Consider the following 18619-nt stretch of genomic DNA (forward strand, 5'->3'; position numbering starts at 1 on the left):
GGTAGATAGAGTCATCCGAATCCCGATACATACATTGGTGGAAAATAATAGGTAACTAACAGAAAAGTCGGGATGTATACAAACTTATCCTAACACACTATTATTAAGAAAAAGAAAAAACTTGAGCGGCATTAGATGGAGTTTCTTGCAACCATCATAGGAATGGCAAAACATAAGACTAACGTCACTACATGAAAGAACCTGAAGTAGGATCAATTTATAAGCATCTGTGCTTTTCGAAATATCTTAAATGGATTTGATCTTATTAAGTTTCTTAAGAATAGCATTTTGTGTAATGAGAATTCTGACAATAGCAATGTGATCTTTAAATCAAATCTGAAGCTAATTCCAAAGCACGACCGACAAGGTCAAGTTGAGAGAGAGGTTTACTGAATATCCTCAGAACCACAGCTATTCAATACTAGGATTCACGCCTTCACTATAAGTAGAAGAACCAAATGAAGAGAAACTCATATAAATACAACTACTCCACCTACAAACTCTAATGCAAATATGGCAAATTACTATTGAAAGCAATCACAACATACATAAAATCCAATAAATCAACCAGCTTAAAATGGCAAAAGAATAATCAAATGCCACTCACAAAATCAAGAAACTATCAAATGCACGTAACACAGGTCAGCCCATAACTGAGTCAGGTATACAATGGCCAGTCAGTCCATGCTCCAGAAACATGGCCACTCTCACAGACATAAGCTCTAACAACTGGTTCTCCATCGTCATGGAACCCAAAATACCTCCTCAAACAGAAAGCCGAATGCAAATCCCACGTCTGGTTCGACGAGCAAAACGCGCAATTCAGATCAATCTTCTTCCTCTTACCATCGTTGATCGTCCTCCAAACCCTAGACTGCTTGAAATTTTTGAAAATCCCGCGAAAGAGCATGTAATTCCTCTTCTCCTCAATGTGAATACAACCAGGCCAATCACATATGTACAAGCAATCCCCTTTAAATCTACTCGCTAGTAGCTTATTCCCCTGCTCACGGCTCAAATTCCATACCCCAGATGCCAAATGAGAACAAAGTGATCTATAAACCCTCCGCCTCTTAGAAGCCCTGAATTCAGCCAGACAAACAATTATTCACTACTCCATCAGTTTCTAATTCTGTGGATACTATTTCACTACTCACAGGCAGAGCTACTACTCTGCATACAGGTTGGCAGAACTCATTAGCTTCAACTCAAGCCTTATATTTATGCTAAAAATTAACTTAATATACCCAGTAAGTTATATTTTTCTAGAATTTAAAACCCATAAACTCAAAATCTACACAGTTATACATTCAAAAATAGTAACGTATTCTCATTATACCTTAATGAAAAGCTTTTACCCGCCGCAAAAGACCTCACGTTTCAAAAGTATTATAATCGCAACAAATATTAAAATATGTTTCAAAAGTAGTCTTTATCAAACTAGTACTGAGTCAACAGATTGCATCCAAAAAAACTAAAATTACATATAAGACCAATAATTTGATGTACACAATGAGTAAAATTTTTACCTTGAGGGGGTCACAACTACGTTTTGGGGCGGCTCCACGACCTCAGGCTGATTTGGGGTTGATTCAGAAGCATCATAAACAGTATCAAACATAAGATCGTCAAACAAAGACCAACCACAATCAGTTACTACTTCACCAGAATCAATTTGGTTATTACTCGACGAAGGCATTGGCTGAGACTGTAAACTACTACCGGATTGGGCCAAGGCCCGATCTGGGTAACTCTCATCTGGGCCAAGCTCACGTTCGAGCCCAAAATCGGAATTCTCCAAAAGGACACCAGCTTGATGAAGACCAGGGCAGCATACAGCTAGCTTGTAAAGTGAAGCCCAGCCCCCAGGTGGGGTGGTTGAAGTAGAAGAGGGGGTGCTAAGGAGATCGGAAACAACTGAAGAAATGGTCAAAGAGCATTTGGATTTGTAGCAGATGTTGTGAATCATAGAAGAGAATTTTGTAGAAACGCAAGATAAACGAGCCCAGTTTCTTGGGTCATCTTCCAGCTTGTAAAATATGTTGAGAACAAGGTCATCTGAGAGTTTTGAGAAAAACCCATCAGTGTACATACTCGTGTTAGACATTTGGAGGTGTTTAGACCAAGATCTGTATCGTATATAATGATTAAAGCAAGAATTTATTATCACTTGTTCATATATTTAAGAGGGGAAATTTTATCCAGAAGGAGGAATTGTGATTATGATTGTGAAGAGAGTTAAGAAGAAGTGGTTTTGTGTATGTGGCGGTGGTTGTACAAAAAGGCAAAGGGGTAGTTTTAAGTGTGCTGTGGTGAAGGCTTTTGGCAGTTTGTGGAGCAGTGGAGGATGATTTTCAGTGCCTGGTTTGTTAGTTGTTTATCAAGATTCCTTATATGAAAATTTTAGATATATTCTATATATACTTGGTCTGTTTTGAGTTACGTGTATGATTCTTTTTTCACTCTAGTAATGTTCCAAGTACAAGTCTATTAAATAGTACTTATTTTATAGGTTTTCAAAGAAATTTATTTTGTATTGGTTTGGGGACATAAAAATAAAAGTATGTTGCTTTTTACAACTAACAAATGGAGTATCAAATAAATCATGTTTCAATTTTCCTCATTATAGTCTTATTAGTAAGTTAAAAGTGGAGAAGGAAACTTAACCAATTTGAAGGGAACCTTGTTTCTAATTTTATCTTTTCCTCCAATTAAAGGTGTCTAATGGGTGGGCCGGGTTGAGAAAATAATTGATCGACGGGTCACCAATTCGGGCAGATTACCAATTTTTCCAAACCGGACTTAACGGGTCCGGGCCTATTCGAGTAAAAACTGAACCGGAACGGTTATGGGTCTAAGGAGCTGGGACGGGCCAGATTTAGGTTATTTTATTTTTTTGTATTTCGTATAACTATCATAAATTATATTAATATTAAGTAAAAATATAAAACAAAAAAACAATCTTATAAAAAGAGTATTTGAATAAAGGATGCAAAGGCTTTAAAATCCTTATATTTGAAATTTTGAATATTTCATTAAAATTTTAAGATAATAGAATACAATGAAGATGGAAAAAAAATGCATTTATAATTTGCAAGTACTTTTTTTATTTCAAATTTACAAATTAAAGTTTACATTTAACAACAACTAAATTAACGAAAAAAGAGTAAATTCAAAGTTTAATTATTAAATATGAAATTATAAATTCAGAACTTCAAAGGTTTTGTATTGCCTTAGTAAGTTCTTTATAATCAATGTGAACTTCTTGACCATCTTCTGGAGTGTTAAATTCAGATGGGTTACCATGTGTTAATATATCTCCAAGTTGCTCGTCTTCTGGTTTATCAACATCTTCACGTCCCTGATTTCTTCGTTCCGATCTAATCCAATCTCTGAAACATACTAAAACTTCCAAAGCATTGCTTCCCAATGAGTGACGGGTGTCTCCTTGTTGTTGTTTTGCTTGACTAAATGCACTCTCTGATGCAACAGTTGAAATTGGCACATTCAGCACGGCCCGAGCCATAGCGGAAAGAATAGGAAATTGCTTTTTATTCTCATGCCACTATACCAATGGTAAAAATTCCTTTGTGCGATGCTCTTTTTGCTTTTGCAAGTAGAATTGAGGTTTATCAATGTTCCTGTTATTGGTTTGAGTGGAAGAAAATGTAGACCAAATATTAAAACCATCAAGGCCTTCATGTTCATCCATGGTAGCAGATGCAGTAGAAGTGGTACAATGCATAGTGGGATTAACATTGCCTACATTAAGAGCAGCATCATCAACTATACTTGCATAATAATTATATAATTGTGTAAATAATCATTTAGCTTGTTCATACAACAATATATATCTTGGGTTTCAGTTGATCCAATCTCCATATAAGTATATAAAGCATTGATTAATTGGTGACAATCAGACATCTTAATAGAAGGATTTAAAACAACACCAATTAGGTAAATTGGAGGAATTGGAAAGAAACATTTTTTAAATTTTGCTTGCATTTTTTCATCAGCATCTTTCTATTTTTCTTTCTTCTTAAATTCAGAGAGTAGAAAAGAAATTTCAGCTATATGTACTAAAGCTATAGTAACAGTAGGGTAATATGCTCCAGAAAACTCAACAGTAGTTGTATAAAATTTATGTAAAAATTTAACAACATCATTAATAGCCTTCCAAGTATTAGTTGTTAACATACGGTTTGGATCAGTACAATGCGCATTAGCAACTTCAGTTATCGGCAATCTAGTAGCAACATTTTAAAAATAAGTATGTATAATTCCATCTAGTAACAATTTCGTCTGGCATCTGGGGTTAAGGTTATGCGTACACTTATTCTTAAATTTCCTGATTCTAGATTGTTTATTATTTTCTTGAATAACACCAAATGTTCTTCTAACATGTGTAATCTCAGTTGAAAATAAATCAAGCTCACTTTTAATAATTAAATTATAGACATGACATGCGCACCTAACATGAAAATTTTCGTCAAGTGGTGATTGCAAATGCAGTCTTAATATTGAAATTGCGGCATTATGTTAGAAGCATTATCAAAAGACATATACAATACTTTTTTCTTAAGATTATAAAATTCAACAACTTCACAAATAGTAGTACTTATAAACATAGCAGTATGAATTTGATCTTCTTCATATTTAAAAGTGATAATACGTTTTTGCATACAATAATTATTATCTATCCAATAACATGTAATTGTCAAATAATCATTTTCATTTACAGTGTGGCCAATAGCAGAAGTTAGAGAAACTCTACAAGGAAGGTGGTCAAACAAATAACGTACGTATGTTTGATATTGTCCATGAAGTCTAAAGATATCACATCTACAAGTACTTCTAGGGATACCTTTAAATAAAGGATTACAAATCCTTTGAATATACATGATAAGATATGACGAAGAAGCAAAAGAAAAAGCTAGACAATCCAAAGCAATCATTTTTGAATTTTGCTAACTCCTCATATCCTTCATTTTATCATATTTCATAAGTCATCCAGTACCATGGTTTAGAGTTCCTTGATTTTCATCTAAATTAGAGCCTCATTCTATAGGATGAGTAATTCTCATGCGTCTACTAAGTGTCTCAGTCCCACCTAAATTTCCTCCAGTCTTATGTTTAAAATCATCTTTACAAATTTTGCATCTAACTCTAATTCTCTATTTCCTCAAAAAAAAATTAAACCATACTTCTTTTTCTCTGATTAGTAGTCGGGGCCACATGTGGTCTACCACTACCACCACGACCACCACCCCTACTATCAAATCCAACACTACTAGGTGTAAGTGGTGTCTCATCTTCAATTTCTAATTCATTATCTTTTATACCGAAATCTTCCTGTAATTGTTCATAATCTAGATTATTTTTATTAGATGATGTTTCAAAAACATGTGTAAAGTCATTTACATTATTACTAGATGTTGAAGTAGTACCTCTTTTTCTATTTCCTCGATTAACCCGATTAGTAACCTTATTACAAACTCTTTTTGCAGCATTAAACATATTGTGAAATTTAACTACTAACAAAAATTAAATATGCAAATAAAATAGTAAATAAGAGAAAGAGCTGGAGAGAGTGCACTGAATTCCGCAATAAATTAAACATTTGATGATTTTCGCAATTCCAATGTTACCAAGAAGAAACGTTAATTGTTCAAAGTTTGAAGTTCAAACTTCAAATAATAAATAATACGATAAATTAATTTCCAAAAAAAAAATGAGAGCCAAATAGTTGATTGCAAGTTAGGTGAAGAACGAGAGAATGACAATTGAGAATTTGAGTTTGAGATATGAGAGATGAGTGAAGAAATGAAGAAGAAGATGGATGTATTTATAATTTTTCAAATGGCTAAATTAATAATTACTAAAAGTGTTATTTTTAAAAAAAATTGCCCAAAAAGGGCTATTCTTGCAAAATATCCGTTGGGCAAAGGCCAAATTGAAAGCTGACCATCGACAACGGTCAGTTTAGTTTTTTTTAAAAAAAAATCATAAAATAGCCGTTGAACCAGTCCGGGCCGATCAGGTTAACCGTTTCAACAATAATTTCTTTTGATCGGATTTGACCGGTCCGGTTAACCGGTATGAAAAACGTAAACGTCCTAACCCCCAAACCCAAACCCAGCCCTACCCGGGCCTCTATCACCGGTCCGGTCCGAGTTACTACCGGTTGGGGCCGGTCCAAAACCGGATCAACCAGCCCGTCAAACACCCTTACCTCCAATATATGCTGGAGTACTAGCCTACTATACTATTTGTCGGGATCCATATGAGACTGACATTAAATGGAATATAGCTTCAGACAACACACAAACTGCAGAACTTTCAAATTTGCCATGAAATAATGAAGATGATGAAACCAAGCCGGGCAGTTCAAATACCAGAACAAGGAAAAATAATTAGATAGAATTTTTCCCATCTTTCTTAATTATAGTGGACAGAATTATCCGATACTCCATCAATTTGAAAAAGTGCACGTACCACCGGTATTAGAAAAAAGAAAAAGAAAACCAAGCCACATACTGACATGCGGAGGACCTACTTTCTCCAATATTCAACCTCATCAACATGGCACATGTGTGGATCCCAATTTGGCCAAACTCTCACTAATTCTCGTCCACACAAAGATGAGGCCCCTCAAGAAATGGCCACACACATATTTTCTTCGCTGTTTTAGATGAAACGACTGATGGCAGTTGCATGCTGCATCGATTTATGGACAAACGTATCTTCACATATCCCGATTTGCCAACACAAGATCATATAGTTTGCCTCCCTTGTATCATTTGAATTTGGTCTTGTTTTAATTCTTGAAATTTTAGATTTTGGAAATCTTTGGGAAAAGGTTGTGTGAATATTAGCTTTACCTTCTTTCATAAACCAAAAAATAGGATTTTCTATTGTTTCAAGTAACATTTTTTATTTGATTTTGAAAACTAAAATATGCGTCTCAATCCATCATGGCTGGCGAAAAATTTTCTAACCAAACGTGGCTGATCAGGCCAGTAATAGTATTGTACTTCAATAGAATAGTATCGAGATGAAATCAAGCTTTTGTTTGTTGAAAGTCCAGCCTTACCAGAAGGAAGGTAGTTCAAAAATATATTACTCAATGCTACTTTAAATAGTATTTTGTAACTTCAATTTCAGAATCATTTTTAAACTTCTTACTCAAATACTATCCCAACGCATATTTGAAGAATTTGTGATTAAAAATATTGTTGGCCACATAATAGTACAAGTGCTTCTGAAAATGAACACCACGGACCCCAGTTGGCGAACAAGGACAATCTGCAAATCAAGGAAATTCATAATGTGAATGTAAAAAGGAAATTAGTTCCATCTCTTACCATCACGCAGCTAGAAAGCCTATAAAGTTCTACTATAATATTGCAGTGTTTACCAAGTCTTAGAGATGCCACGTTCAGTATAACAATTATTATCGTCTGGCGTTCAATAATACAGAAATCCTTTAATGTAAGGAGAACAACACTCTTTCGGGCACTTAAGACTCCCGAACTGTTGGCTATGCAACTAATCTTCCAGGCACGATGGCACTCGCAATCACAGCAACCCAAGTCAAGAGATGACTCCAACAATCTTAACTGCAAAATAGCAAAACTTCCAATAAAATATCCATCCAATCACTAAAATGATCAACATAACATATCACAAGGATCAGAAGTAAGACCTGGATAAACCTCTACTCCGACTACGACTAAGACTACGACTCCGGCTCTGGCTTTGGCTGGGACTGCGTCTTTTTGGACTTTTACTCAAATGTTTTGGGCGCTGCAATTAAACAGTTGAGAAAAAAACAAAGAAATGTAGCCAAAGAAAGAGAGATTCCAATTTAAAAAGACCAGGTATTCAAAAAACAATGACATAGTAAGACAAGACGGATGATCCCGACATGTTTGATTTTGAGGTATCCAGTTCACTTCCAAAACAGAGATTTAACTTACAGATGGTGCTGGTGATCTGGACCTTGATGGAGATCTGCAAAATTTCCAGAAAGAACTTAATTTAATATCCCAGTCCTGCCACTTAACAATTCCTCCAACTGCCTCGATTCCACTTCCACATCAGCATGACCATTATCAAAGTAGCATTGTGGGCAGAATCCAGTGTGGAAAATATGACATGTATGAAGCAATGCAATTTACCCAGTGAAGACTTAAGTAATAGTTTAAATGTGTGCAGTCAAAGGGACCAATAAGCAGGATATGAAAAGAATGAACTAGAGTCTTTCTTCACTTTGGTAGAAAATGCATCTACCACAAATAGGTGGTGATCCAAATTCAGGTGGCAGTTAGTTCCCCAGTCCAGCTCCACCACAGAATCCATGATCTTCATGATCCCAATCTAGCACCCACGGAACATTTCACGATGCTCATTAGATCAGAGACATCATAAAGGACCCAAAGTTGCCATCTAGAAAACATCGTACCTCCACAACCAAAAAGAGTTGCAGGCAAGACCATATGCATATCCACTCAAGATCCTAATATGCAAAATCCACAAACTGCCGCATATATCCAACATCTATAAAAACAAAGAAGGTGACTTTTCATACTTATATAGGAAATGACAATGCAGTACGTTTTCCCTAGAACACAGTTCCAAGTTGAATTAAAGCAAATGAACCAACTATCGCCTCAAAACACCTTAAAACCCTTTTAAATTTCTTTTTCGCTCAGCCCCAAACCTTTTCAATTTCTAGCTTTGCTTGAAAAGACATACACTATCATAATGACCAGTCTCTAATGAATGGCTACACATTGAATTGGCGAGCATAGTAAGAAAATCCTGAAATAGCAGGAAATAAATGATTATGAATTCTATTTTCATAGGGGCAAGAAAAGGAAAAAGTTTAACATCTGTAATGTTCGTACTCATTTGGTTCATTATAATGGTTTGCTAATGCCATTGCAAGTACTAAACCCCCCTCTAAAATCCTGCCTGAAGCAGAAGAAAATAACACAAATGTAACTATTCATTCCCACCAGAGTAAGCAGAACTACACATTACCAGACTAGATTGCCCCATGAAATGCAACCTTTGCAAAAAATTTGGCCTACGAGCTACGACAACTTACAATTCACCCGATGCACCACCATTTGACAAATTACCAGAAGACTCGTACTGATACTGAAAGGACTATATAACTCAAAACACTTAAAATTGGATTCGACAGTTTTATGCATGACATGCGAGACAAGAGCTTCTTGCTGCTATATTTTTCAGAAAGACAAAAGGAGAGGCCATTGAGAACCAGTTAAGCAAAGAAGACTAGAGCATCAAGAGTCAATATTGGTGAGTTTTTCAGTGAGCCATCAAACTAACAGGATAGAAGATAAAGGGCAAAGTGCATCACACTGCAAGAGCACTTCAGATTCAAAGATCTTACATCAACGACAATTCCAGTGTGAAAGAACTTGAGAAAATTGAAAATATTCTAATCAACAAATAATGAATAAAAGACTTGCAAGAAAAGAAAGGGTTAGCAGAATATTACCTTGAGATAAAATGCCCTTTTGACCCAGAACGGGACCGAGAAGAGACGGACCTTGAACGAGATCTTGAGCGCCTTGAAGATTTAACTTTAGGAGATTTGCTGCTATGAAAAAGATACCAATAAGGCCATAATTGCATTAAAGTAAAACCACTAGTCCAAACATAAATGTGTAATGTATTATGACCTTTTGCTCCTGCTACGACTGACACTTCTACTTCGGCTACGGCTTCTACTGCCACTCTTTCCTCTGGAGTAAGAACGGCTGCGGCTTCGGCTGCGGCTTTGGCTGCGGCTGTGGTCATATTCCTTAACCTACAAGGAGGAGGAGGTTTCTAGAATAACCAAAAGAAGGCATCAACAGTATAATTCAAGTAATTGAAATGCGTCATACCCGAATTGTTGAACGAGAAAAGGCATTCCGAAACTCAGAGTCATCAAGCTTTTTGATCTATACACATAAAAAGATATTAGCTGCACCTCTTAGTCATATAATGGATATCAAATATTATGAACAACGTCAAGGTTAAGGAAACCAAAAAAAGGGAAAAGAAAAGCAGATGACTTACAGCATATTTCATGTCATCGTAGTTTGTATAATCCACAATACCAGTAGTCCCTGAAAGTCCAATCAAATTTCCGACATCAGAATAAGTTACAAAAGAGAAATGACAAAGTAATATGAAAATCAAGATGCTTCCTACAGACGGACCGGAATTTCAGACCACCTATTTTATCATTAATCTGGTATATGGAATGTGATTAATAATTTCAGTAACAATCACATCCTCCTCGGAACGGGTTATCCTGTCCACTCTGTAGAATCAACCAAAAAACGGCTCAACCAAGTTACTCAGCTTTTAGCATGTCGAAGATGGCCAACTCTTTCACATTATCATGCATAGCAAGCACCAAACTCACGAGTATTGGAAGACAGTACAAATTTTGTCTAGACAAAGGAAGACATATCAGCTTATATAAGAGGTAACAATAGAGAGGGAGAATTGAAAACCCAAATTATGAATCCATAGTTCTCCTCTGTATTTTTCCAAGTTCATTGGAGATAACAACAGAGAGCGAGACTTCAAAAAACCCAAATTATGAATCCATAGTTCTCTTCTCTGTATTTTTCCAAGTTCATTGGATGTACCGAGGGATGAACCCGCAGTTATACTTATCAAAGTTCTACAAATCAAAAGAATGATACTAATAATCAGCAACAGTACGCTTGCCCTTAATGTTCTACTTGATTATGAGCTCATTATTCTATGATAAAAAGAAAATCTTATCCTTAACCAATTGCCATGACATGTTAAGTTGCTCGGACTCGGGGACGGATCCAAGTATTAGATTCGGCAAAATCTAAATTTTAAGATTTGGGGGTGCGGATCCGGATATGGATACGGGCGGGAATTCGGCTAATAAAGAATAAAGCTATAAAAATATTGTAAATTTTGAGAGATATTCAGTGAAAAACTTACATGAATATTGTAGATTTCAAACTTTCATTCTCCAAGATGGACATTATCCTTTCATTCTCCTAAATCTGTTTCATTTTTGATTTTGAGAAATCAAAATCTTAATTTTTCTCCCAAATTTATCGATGGACTCCGGTCAAAGTATTCGAAGTCAGTTGACCGAATCTGGGACGTATCCCATTTCCGCTCCCGTCCCGATCTCGTATCGGGACGGAGACGGTACCAAAATCGAAGAGTCCACGCAACTTTGTGTAAACCACAATGAGCAGGAAGAGGAATAGTGTGTCAATGTAAAATTCTCCATATTTTGGTCTTTTTCCAAATCATATCAGTACAATGGCTGTGCATATCATTGTAGGTTCCCATGAGAAACTCATTGCTTTGTGTGTCATCGTAGGTCCCCATTGCACATGGAGCAGTTCTTGGCAATTTAAAGAGAGAAAAGTAAATCTAGCTTTAGCTGCTTATAATCTTACCCCTCCGTTCACGGAAAACTTGGGAGAAACAAACATCCCCAGCTCGACGCATGTGATCCTACATAAGAAACACAGGTTACGAATATTCAAAAATTACAGGACAATGTTGAGGGGAAAATAGGGATGGCAATTGGGGCAGGGCACAAAGTTACTGGGGCAGGGCACAAAGTTACTGGGGCAGGGCAGGGAAACAATTAAACGGGGCGGGGTGGGGCAAATCTTATTTATTGATAAAACATAACGGGGCAGGCAGGTTGCGGGTCAAGTGTAATTGCAGTTTGCTCGGTGGTTTACAGGGCCTGTATGTACCCTGCTGCTATATACGCACTTGTGCATTGCGTTTGTTTCTGTCATTTGCTAATTTGTGGTAAGAACTGCACATTTTATTTCAAGATATTATATTACTCCTATTAACTATTTCTCTTTTGTTTTACCAATGGTACAAATAGTATTTGCTAGATTGCTAAAGTTCATCCTGTCAATTTCAAAAAGAAGGATAGCTAAAATTCATCCTAAAGATTTATACTATAACGTGAAAGATTAGCTACTGCTTATGTAATATGCAATGAATATGTTAACCTTTGACTACTGGGTAACGTTAAGATACGTAACTTAACTGAAAAAAACACTTACAGTGTAAGAATTAAAATCACATAACTGAGTTCTTTTTTCGAGACATCTGGAAAGTCGCCCAATTTACGTTTAAGCAAATTCATAAAAGAATTACAGTATTAGTGTTAGAAAAATATTGCAAAAGAAGTTTTTAAAAATTTCGCATTGCAAAGTGGAAACCAAAGAGGAGAAATGAAAGATAACAAAAACGGGGGCAGGGCGGGCCAATTTTTTTAAGAAATGCTAAACACGGCAGGGTAGGGCGGGTCGAAATCTCAGTAGGTCAAGGCTTGGCCCGCCCTAACCCGGCCTATTGCCATCTCTAGGGGAAAAAGAGGATCAAGTTCTCTGTATGGTCCCTATATTCACAACTCGAAGACACCAACTCACCTTGAGATCCTGCCACGACGCTGAATGGGGTAATCCTGTAATTTTCACTGAAAAGCAACAAAAAATATCAAACAACACAAAATGCAATGCAACGTACTACAATGTACAAAGCACATAAACCATGAGGCACACCTCGATAATCAGAACGTCTGGACACTCCACCACGTTGACCACGACCACCACCACCACCACCACCATAACGATCGTTTGACGACTGACCACGCCCGCCATGTGCAAGCTCAACCTGCCAGTATGAGCAATTTTAAAAGAATCAGCATCCAACAAGGAAACAACTAGTGAGTTTGTTTAGACAATAAGCTAATACACATTTGACCAACCCTCAGACGGTGCCCATCAAAATCATAGCCATCACGACCACGAATAGCATCTTCAGCATCACGAACTTCTTCAAACTGTTAAAGTTTGCCACCAATATAAAGGTCAGAGTAGCTAAAAGGGCGTAGGCAGGCTGATTTAACGAAATATATTGGAACCAAGGCAGCTCAAACTCACCTCAACAAAAGCATAACCAGGGGGTCTTGGTGGAATTTTCAGCTCAATATGTGCTATTGGGCCATACTGCACTCACACATCAAAGAGTTTATAAGTTTCTAAGAGCTGAAATCTTAAAAATTGCGACAGCAAAATTACACACATACACAAGCATTTTGAAGTACAACAATAACAATGAATTCCCTATATTAACTCTACTCTGTTTGGGCCCATTTTACTCAAACACTTTATTTTAGTTTATTGTATTGTTTTTAAGCATTATGAAATCATATCCAATAATGTAGGAATCCAAGTAGAGCATATGCACCTTGTAAAACAGATCTTCCACTTCACGCTCACGAATATCGCCCGGAAGATTGCCAACATAAAGTGTCCTACTCGATCGACTCATTGTCCCTGAAAAAGAAAACTATATTCCCAGTAAAACCAAATATTCTGCCACAAACACAAAGGCCTGACAGACAAGAATAAGAAACAAGCACCTCTTGCATCTAATTGGAACTAACATCAATTTGCACAATTCATACATTCTTTGCAGGGACAATAAGGGAACAGGTAAAAGAGAAAAACTTAAAACTCTTGTAATTATTCAGTTGCAAAACAACATCAGTCACAAAACCATAGCTTGATCGACAGGAACAAGACACAAAGCAACTTCGCACTAACTGACATCAATTTATATAATCCAAACACTCTTTGCATTGACGAGAAGGGAAATCGGAAAGGATATAAAATTAGAACATCCTGTTTATGTGAATATATGTGACCGAGCATACCTCGGAAGATCGAGAGCAGACTAAGCCACAATCCACAGCGTAGAAGCGAGAAATGTTTGAAGATTAGGGTTTTAAGGAATAAAGGAGGGCGGGATACAGTGAAGCGATATTAGCGTGCTCCTGAGTAAGCATTTTGCATTTCACTCCTTCATGTTTATCGTTTTAACAGTTTCACCCTTGTAGTAACCCAAATTAATGATTGTAAGAATTTATTCCTGTTCATATTTATACCAATTACCACACTCACTTGTAGAATTAAACTGGATATGTTATATTTTATAATACTAATTTACCAAACCAATATATTTTATCGTAGTTTATATTCTATATTTGTATATCACATATGTATCATATGTGTATCAAATCTATATATATATTAAAGCAAGAAAGTTTGCCTTCTCATTTAGCCAAGGGCAAGTTATTAAAAAGTCAAGTGGCAACCTATTAACAAGACATTTGGCAACTTATAATTTCAATTAAAATAAATATTTTAATATACAGATTTTTCGGCCAAAAAACACTCAATCATCCCAATTTTATTGCTTCTTTTCTAGAAAATTTCACTTACTATTAATTGTATATGTTTTCAACTAAATAAATTAAAAAACACTGAAATCTATATATATATATTAAAGCAAGAAAGTTTGCCTTCTCATTTAGCCAAGTGGCAAGTTATATATCTATCTATATATAATTAAAAGCAGAAGACAAAAGCACCTCATGAAGCCAAGTGGCAACTTAAAAAAAAGCCACATGGCATAATTAGTTATTAAATTAGTTATTGGTTATTCTTTTTAATTTAAATATATCTAAAAAATAAAAATAATTAAAAAACCACCATATATATATATATATATATATATATATATATATAATTGGTTATATATATATTAATTGGTTGCTTTAATTTAATTAACAAATATAGATTTCTTATCTATATCTATATTAATAATTAACTATAATAAAAAATAAAATATATATATAAAAAAATAACTACCCATTCAAATTGGGTGGGAGTAGTTTCAAGTTGGAATTTTTAAATTATTTTAAAATCAAAAAGCAAAAAAAAATAAAGCTATAAAAAACGGAAAAAAACAGAAGAAAAACTACCCATTCAAATCGGGAATAGTTTCAAGTTGGAGTTTTAAAATAATTAAAATAAAAATATATATATATTGGTTACTTTATTTAAATTAATAAATATAGATATCTTATAATTAACTATAATATAAAAACGAAAATATAAATATATAAAAAAATAACTACCCATTCAAATTGGGTGGGAGTATTTTCAAGTTGGAGCTTTTAAATTATTATTTTTAAAAAGCAAAAAAAAAAAGCTATAAAAAACGAAAAAAAGAGAAGAAAAACTACCCATCCAAATCGGGAGTAGTTTCAAATGTGAGATTTAAAATAAAAAACGAAATTAAAAAAATAATAAATTATCAATTCAAATTGGGGAGTAGTTTTAAGTTGGAGTTTTATAATTATTTGAAAATAAAAAAACAAAAATAAAGAAATAAAGGTTACTTTATTTAAATTAATAAATATAGATATCTTATAATTAACTATAATATAAAAATGAAAAAACAAATATATAAAAAAATAACTACCCATTCAAATTGGGTGGGAGTAGTTTCAAGTTGGAATTTTTAAATTATTTTAAAATCAAAAAGCAAAAAAAAATAAAGCTATAAAAAACGAAAAAAAAACAGAAGAAAAACTACCCATTCAAATCGGGGAATAGTTTCAAGTTGGAATTTTAAAATAATTAAAATAAAAAAAGATATCTTATAATTAACTATCTATCTATCTATAAATAAAAGCAGAAGACAAAAGCACCTCATGAAGCCAAGTGGCAGCTTAAAAAAAAGTCACATGGCATAATTAGTTATTAAATTAGTTATTGGTTATTCTTTTTAATTTAAATATATCTAAAAATAAAAATAATTAAAAAAACTACCATATATATATATAATTGGTTATATATATATTAATTGGTTGCTTTAATTTAATTAACAAATATAGATTTCTTATCTATATCTATATTAATAATTAACTATAATAAAAAAATAAAAAATAAATATATAAAAAAATAACTACCCATTCAAATTGGGTCGGAGTAGTTTCAAGTTGAAATTTTTAAATTATTTTAAAATCAAAAAGCAAAAAAAAAATAAAGCTATAAAAAAGGAAAAAACAGAAGAAAAACTACCATATATATATATATATATGTATGTATATATATTGGTTACTTTATTTAAATTAATAATTATAGAAATCTTATAATTAACTATAATATAAAAACGAAAATATAAATACATAAAAAAATAACTACCCATTCAAATTGGGTGGGAGTATTTTCAAGTTGGAGCTTTTAAATTTATTTTTTTTTAAAAAGCAAAAAAAAAAGCCATAAAAAACGAAAAAAAGAGAAGAAAAACTACCCATCCAAATCGGGAGTAGTTTCAAATGTGAGATTTAAAATAAAAAACGAAATTAAAAAAATAATAAATTATCAATTCAAATTTGGGAGTAGTTTTAAGTTGGAGTTTTAAAATTATTTGAAAATAAAAAAAACAAAAATAAAGAAATAAAAAAAACTTCAGAGAAAAATATTAAATAACGTAATATGGTAATGAAACTTTCTATTAACAGTGTGGTAGCATTAAATATTTGAAAATATAATAAAGAAAAATACATAACAAAAAAGTTATTCGATGCGCTGCATGTATAAGTCCCGTTAGTTTAACAAAGATTTTATTCACTAAAATTTAGATAATATTATTAAGAACAACAGAATCTATATATTACTAAAAGGAGCGGAAAAAGCCCTTTCGTTAAGCCAAGTGGCAGCCTAAAAAAAAGCCACATGACATAATTAGTTACTAAATTTATTATTTAGTTAATAATTAATTATTGGTTATTCTTTTTGAATTTAAATATATATATAAAAACGAAAATAATAAAAAAATATAAAACTACCATATATATGAATATATTCATATATATATTAATTGATTACTTTATTTGAATTAATAAATATATATATCTTATAATTAACTATATAAAAAACGAAAATATAAATATAAAAAAAAACTACCCATTCAAATTGGGTGGGAGTAGTTTCAAGTTGGAGTTTTTAAATTATTTTAAAATAAAAAAGCAAAAAAGAATCTATAAAAAAACAAAAAAAAAAAAAGAGAAGAAAAACTACCCATTCAAATCGGGGAATAGTTTCAAGTTGGAGTTTTAAAATAATTTTAAAATAAAAATAGATATCTTATAATTAACTATAATTAAAAATGAAAATATAAATATATAAAAAAGTAACTACCCGTTCAAATTGGGTGGGAGTAGTTTCAAGTTGGAGTTTTTAAACTATTTTAAAATAAAAAAGCTATAAAAAACGAAAAAAAGAGAAAAAAACTACCCATTCAAATTGGGGAGTAGTTCAAGTTGGAGTTTTAATATAATTTTAATATAAAAAATAAAATTAAAAAAAATAATAAATTACCAATTCAAACTGGGGAGTAGTTTTAAGTTGGAGTTTTAAAATTATTTAAAAATAAAAAAATAAAAATAAAGTAATAAAAAAAACTTTAGAGAAAAATATTAAATAACGTAATATGCTAATGAAACTTTCTATTAACAAAGTAATAGTATTAAATATTGAAAGATATAATAAAGAAAAATACATAACAAAAACGTTATTTGATGCGCTGCCTGTATAAGTCCCGTTAGTTTAACATAGATTTTATTCACTAAAATTTAGATAATATTTTTAAGAACAACGGAATAAAATTTAAAATAAAAAAAAAAATCAATAGTAATAAATTATATATCTTCTCATATATTACAAAAAGAAAGCGAATACTAAATATTGTTTAATATAATAAAAAAAATAGAACAAAAAAGTTATTCATTGACTATATAAGTACGTTTGATTTAATAGAGATTTCATTATTGGGTATATCGTATTGACAAATAAGATGACAATTGAATTTTATTAAAGCAATACGATCTAATAAGATCAAACAAGCCTGATCATAATTTAATTTAATTAATATTTTTTTAATATTGACCGCGCATCGCGCGGGTACGACTACTAGTATATATTAAAGCAAGAAAGTTTGTCTTCTCATTTAGCCAAGTGGCAGGCTATTAAAAAGCCAAGTGACAACCTATTAACAAAACATTTGGCAACTTATTTCAGTTAAAATAAGTGTTTTAATATACAGATTTATCGGCCAAAAAACACTCAATCATCCCAATTTTATCGCCTCTTTTCTAGAAAATTTCACTTACTGTTAATTGTATATGTTTTCAACTAAATAAATTAAAAAACACTCAAAATTACAAAAAACACTACATCTTAAACAAAAGAATCATGTTTCATGTTTACTAAAGTTTTTTATCTCTATCTCTTCCTAAAAAAAATTCTCAATTCTCATCTTAACTCAATTGTCAACATCACTTGGTCATGCAAGATGGGAAGAAAATTAGCAACAAGAAACAGTGTATGTTTACAAAATTAGAAATGCGCAAAGACCTCCTCAGATCGAAATGTTTATTATCTAAAATGGAGAGATTTCTACTTGGAAAAGAGTCATAATTTCCCAGCAGCAATTACATTTTATCATCTCCAACCAAAATCCAATTCGAGGTATGTTTGTGCAGATGACTTTCCTCCTTAATTTTAGATATAAATCCTAAATTAGTTGCTTGGAATTCAAATTTCTACTTGCCCTTATATTTTATGGGCTGAATCACATATTTTCCGGCTTTTTTATGAAAATTTCTTTTTTATAAAGTTAATGCACCTAAACACACGTATTTTTTTTC

General features: G+C 32.8%; 2 protein-coding genes across 7 annotated transcripts; both read right to left on the minus strand.

Annotated features, from left to right (window-relative positions):
- Positions 1-505: 505 nt before the first annotated feature.
- On the minus strand, positions 506-2466 carry LOC107823072 (phytochrome A-associated F-box protein). Its single transcript, XM_016649669.2, has 2 exons — positions 1530-2466; positions 506-1082 (listed from the first exon to the last, which is right to left on the minus strand). The coding sequence occupies exons 1-2, from the start codon at positions 2105-2107 to the stop codon at positions 659-661; spliced, it is 1002 nt and encodes a 333-aa protein (XP_016505155.2). The 5' UTR covers positions 2108-2466; the 3' UTR covers positions 506-658.
- A 4840-nt stretch (positions 2467-7306) lies between these two features.
- Positions 7307-13938, minus strand: LOC107823071 (serine/arginine-rich-splicing factor SR34). 6 transcript variants are annotated; one of them, XR_012705395.1, is made up of 15 exons: positions 13775-13938; positions 13306-13394; positions 12999-13064; positions 12824-12898; positions 12618-12729; positions 12486-12532; positions 11484-11541; positions 10099-10148; positions 9924-9980; positions 9717-9844; positions 9533-9631; positions 8465-8559; positions 7980-8379; positions 7706-7806; positions 7307-7619 (listed from the first exon to the last, which is right to left on the minus strand). XR_012705395.1 is itself a non-coding variant. In XM_016649665.2 (14 exons), the coding sequence occupies exons 2-14, from the start codon at positions 13387-13389 to the stop codon at positions 7616-7618; spliced, it is 915 nt and encodes a 304-aa protein (XP_016505151.1). In that variant the 5' UTR covers positions 13390-13394; positions 13775-13938; the 3' UTR covers positions 7307-7615. The 6 variants fall into 6 exon arrangements, 4 of the variants coding, with proteins under 4 accessions (XP_016505151.1, XP_016505152.1, XP_016505153.1 ...); XR_012705394.1 differs by having other exon boundaries at positions 7980-8559; XM_016649665.2 differs by lacking the exon at positions 8465-8559 and having other exon boundaries at positions 7980-8013.
- Between the last annotated feature and the right edge of the window lie 4681 nt (positions 13939-18619).

The sequence above is a fragment of the Nicotiana tabacum genome, chromosome 22, assembly GCF_000715075.1.
Source record: "Nicotiana tabacum cultivar K326 chromosome 22, ASM71507v2, whole genome shotgun sequence".
Lineage (NCBI taxonomy): Eukaryota > Viridiplantae > Streptophyta > Magnoliopsida > Solanales > Solanaceae > Nicotiana > Nicotiana tabacum.

Excerpts from the sequence above, each read along its gene's own strand:
- LOC107823072 (XM_016649669.2), bottom strand. The coding sequence starts at position 2,107 with ATGTCTAACACGAGTATGTACACTGATGGGTTTTTCTCAAAACTCTCA. Across the intron at positions 1,083-1,529 it reads GTAGTTGTGACCCCCTCAAG|GGCTTCTAAGAGGCGGAGGG; the intron begins GTAAAAATTTTA and ends GGCTGAATTCAG.
- LOC107823071 (XM_016649665.2), bottom strand. The coding sequence starts at position 13,389 with ATGAGTCGATCGAGTAGGACACTTTATGTTGGCAATCTTCCGGGCGAT. Across the intron at positions 12,533-12,617 it reads CAGACGTTCTGATTATCGAG|TGAAAATTACAGGATTACCC; the intron begins GTGTGCCTCATG and ends GTTGCTTTTCAG. Across the intron at positions 9,632-9,716 it reads AGTCGTAGCAGGAGCAAAAG|CAAATCTCCTAAAGTTAAAT; the intron begins GTCATAATACAT and ends TTTTCATAGCAG.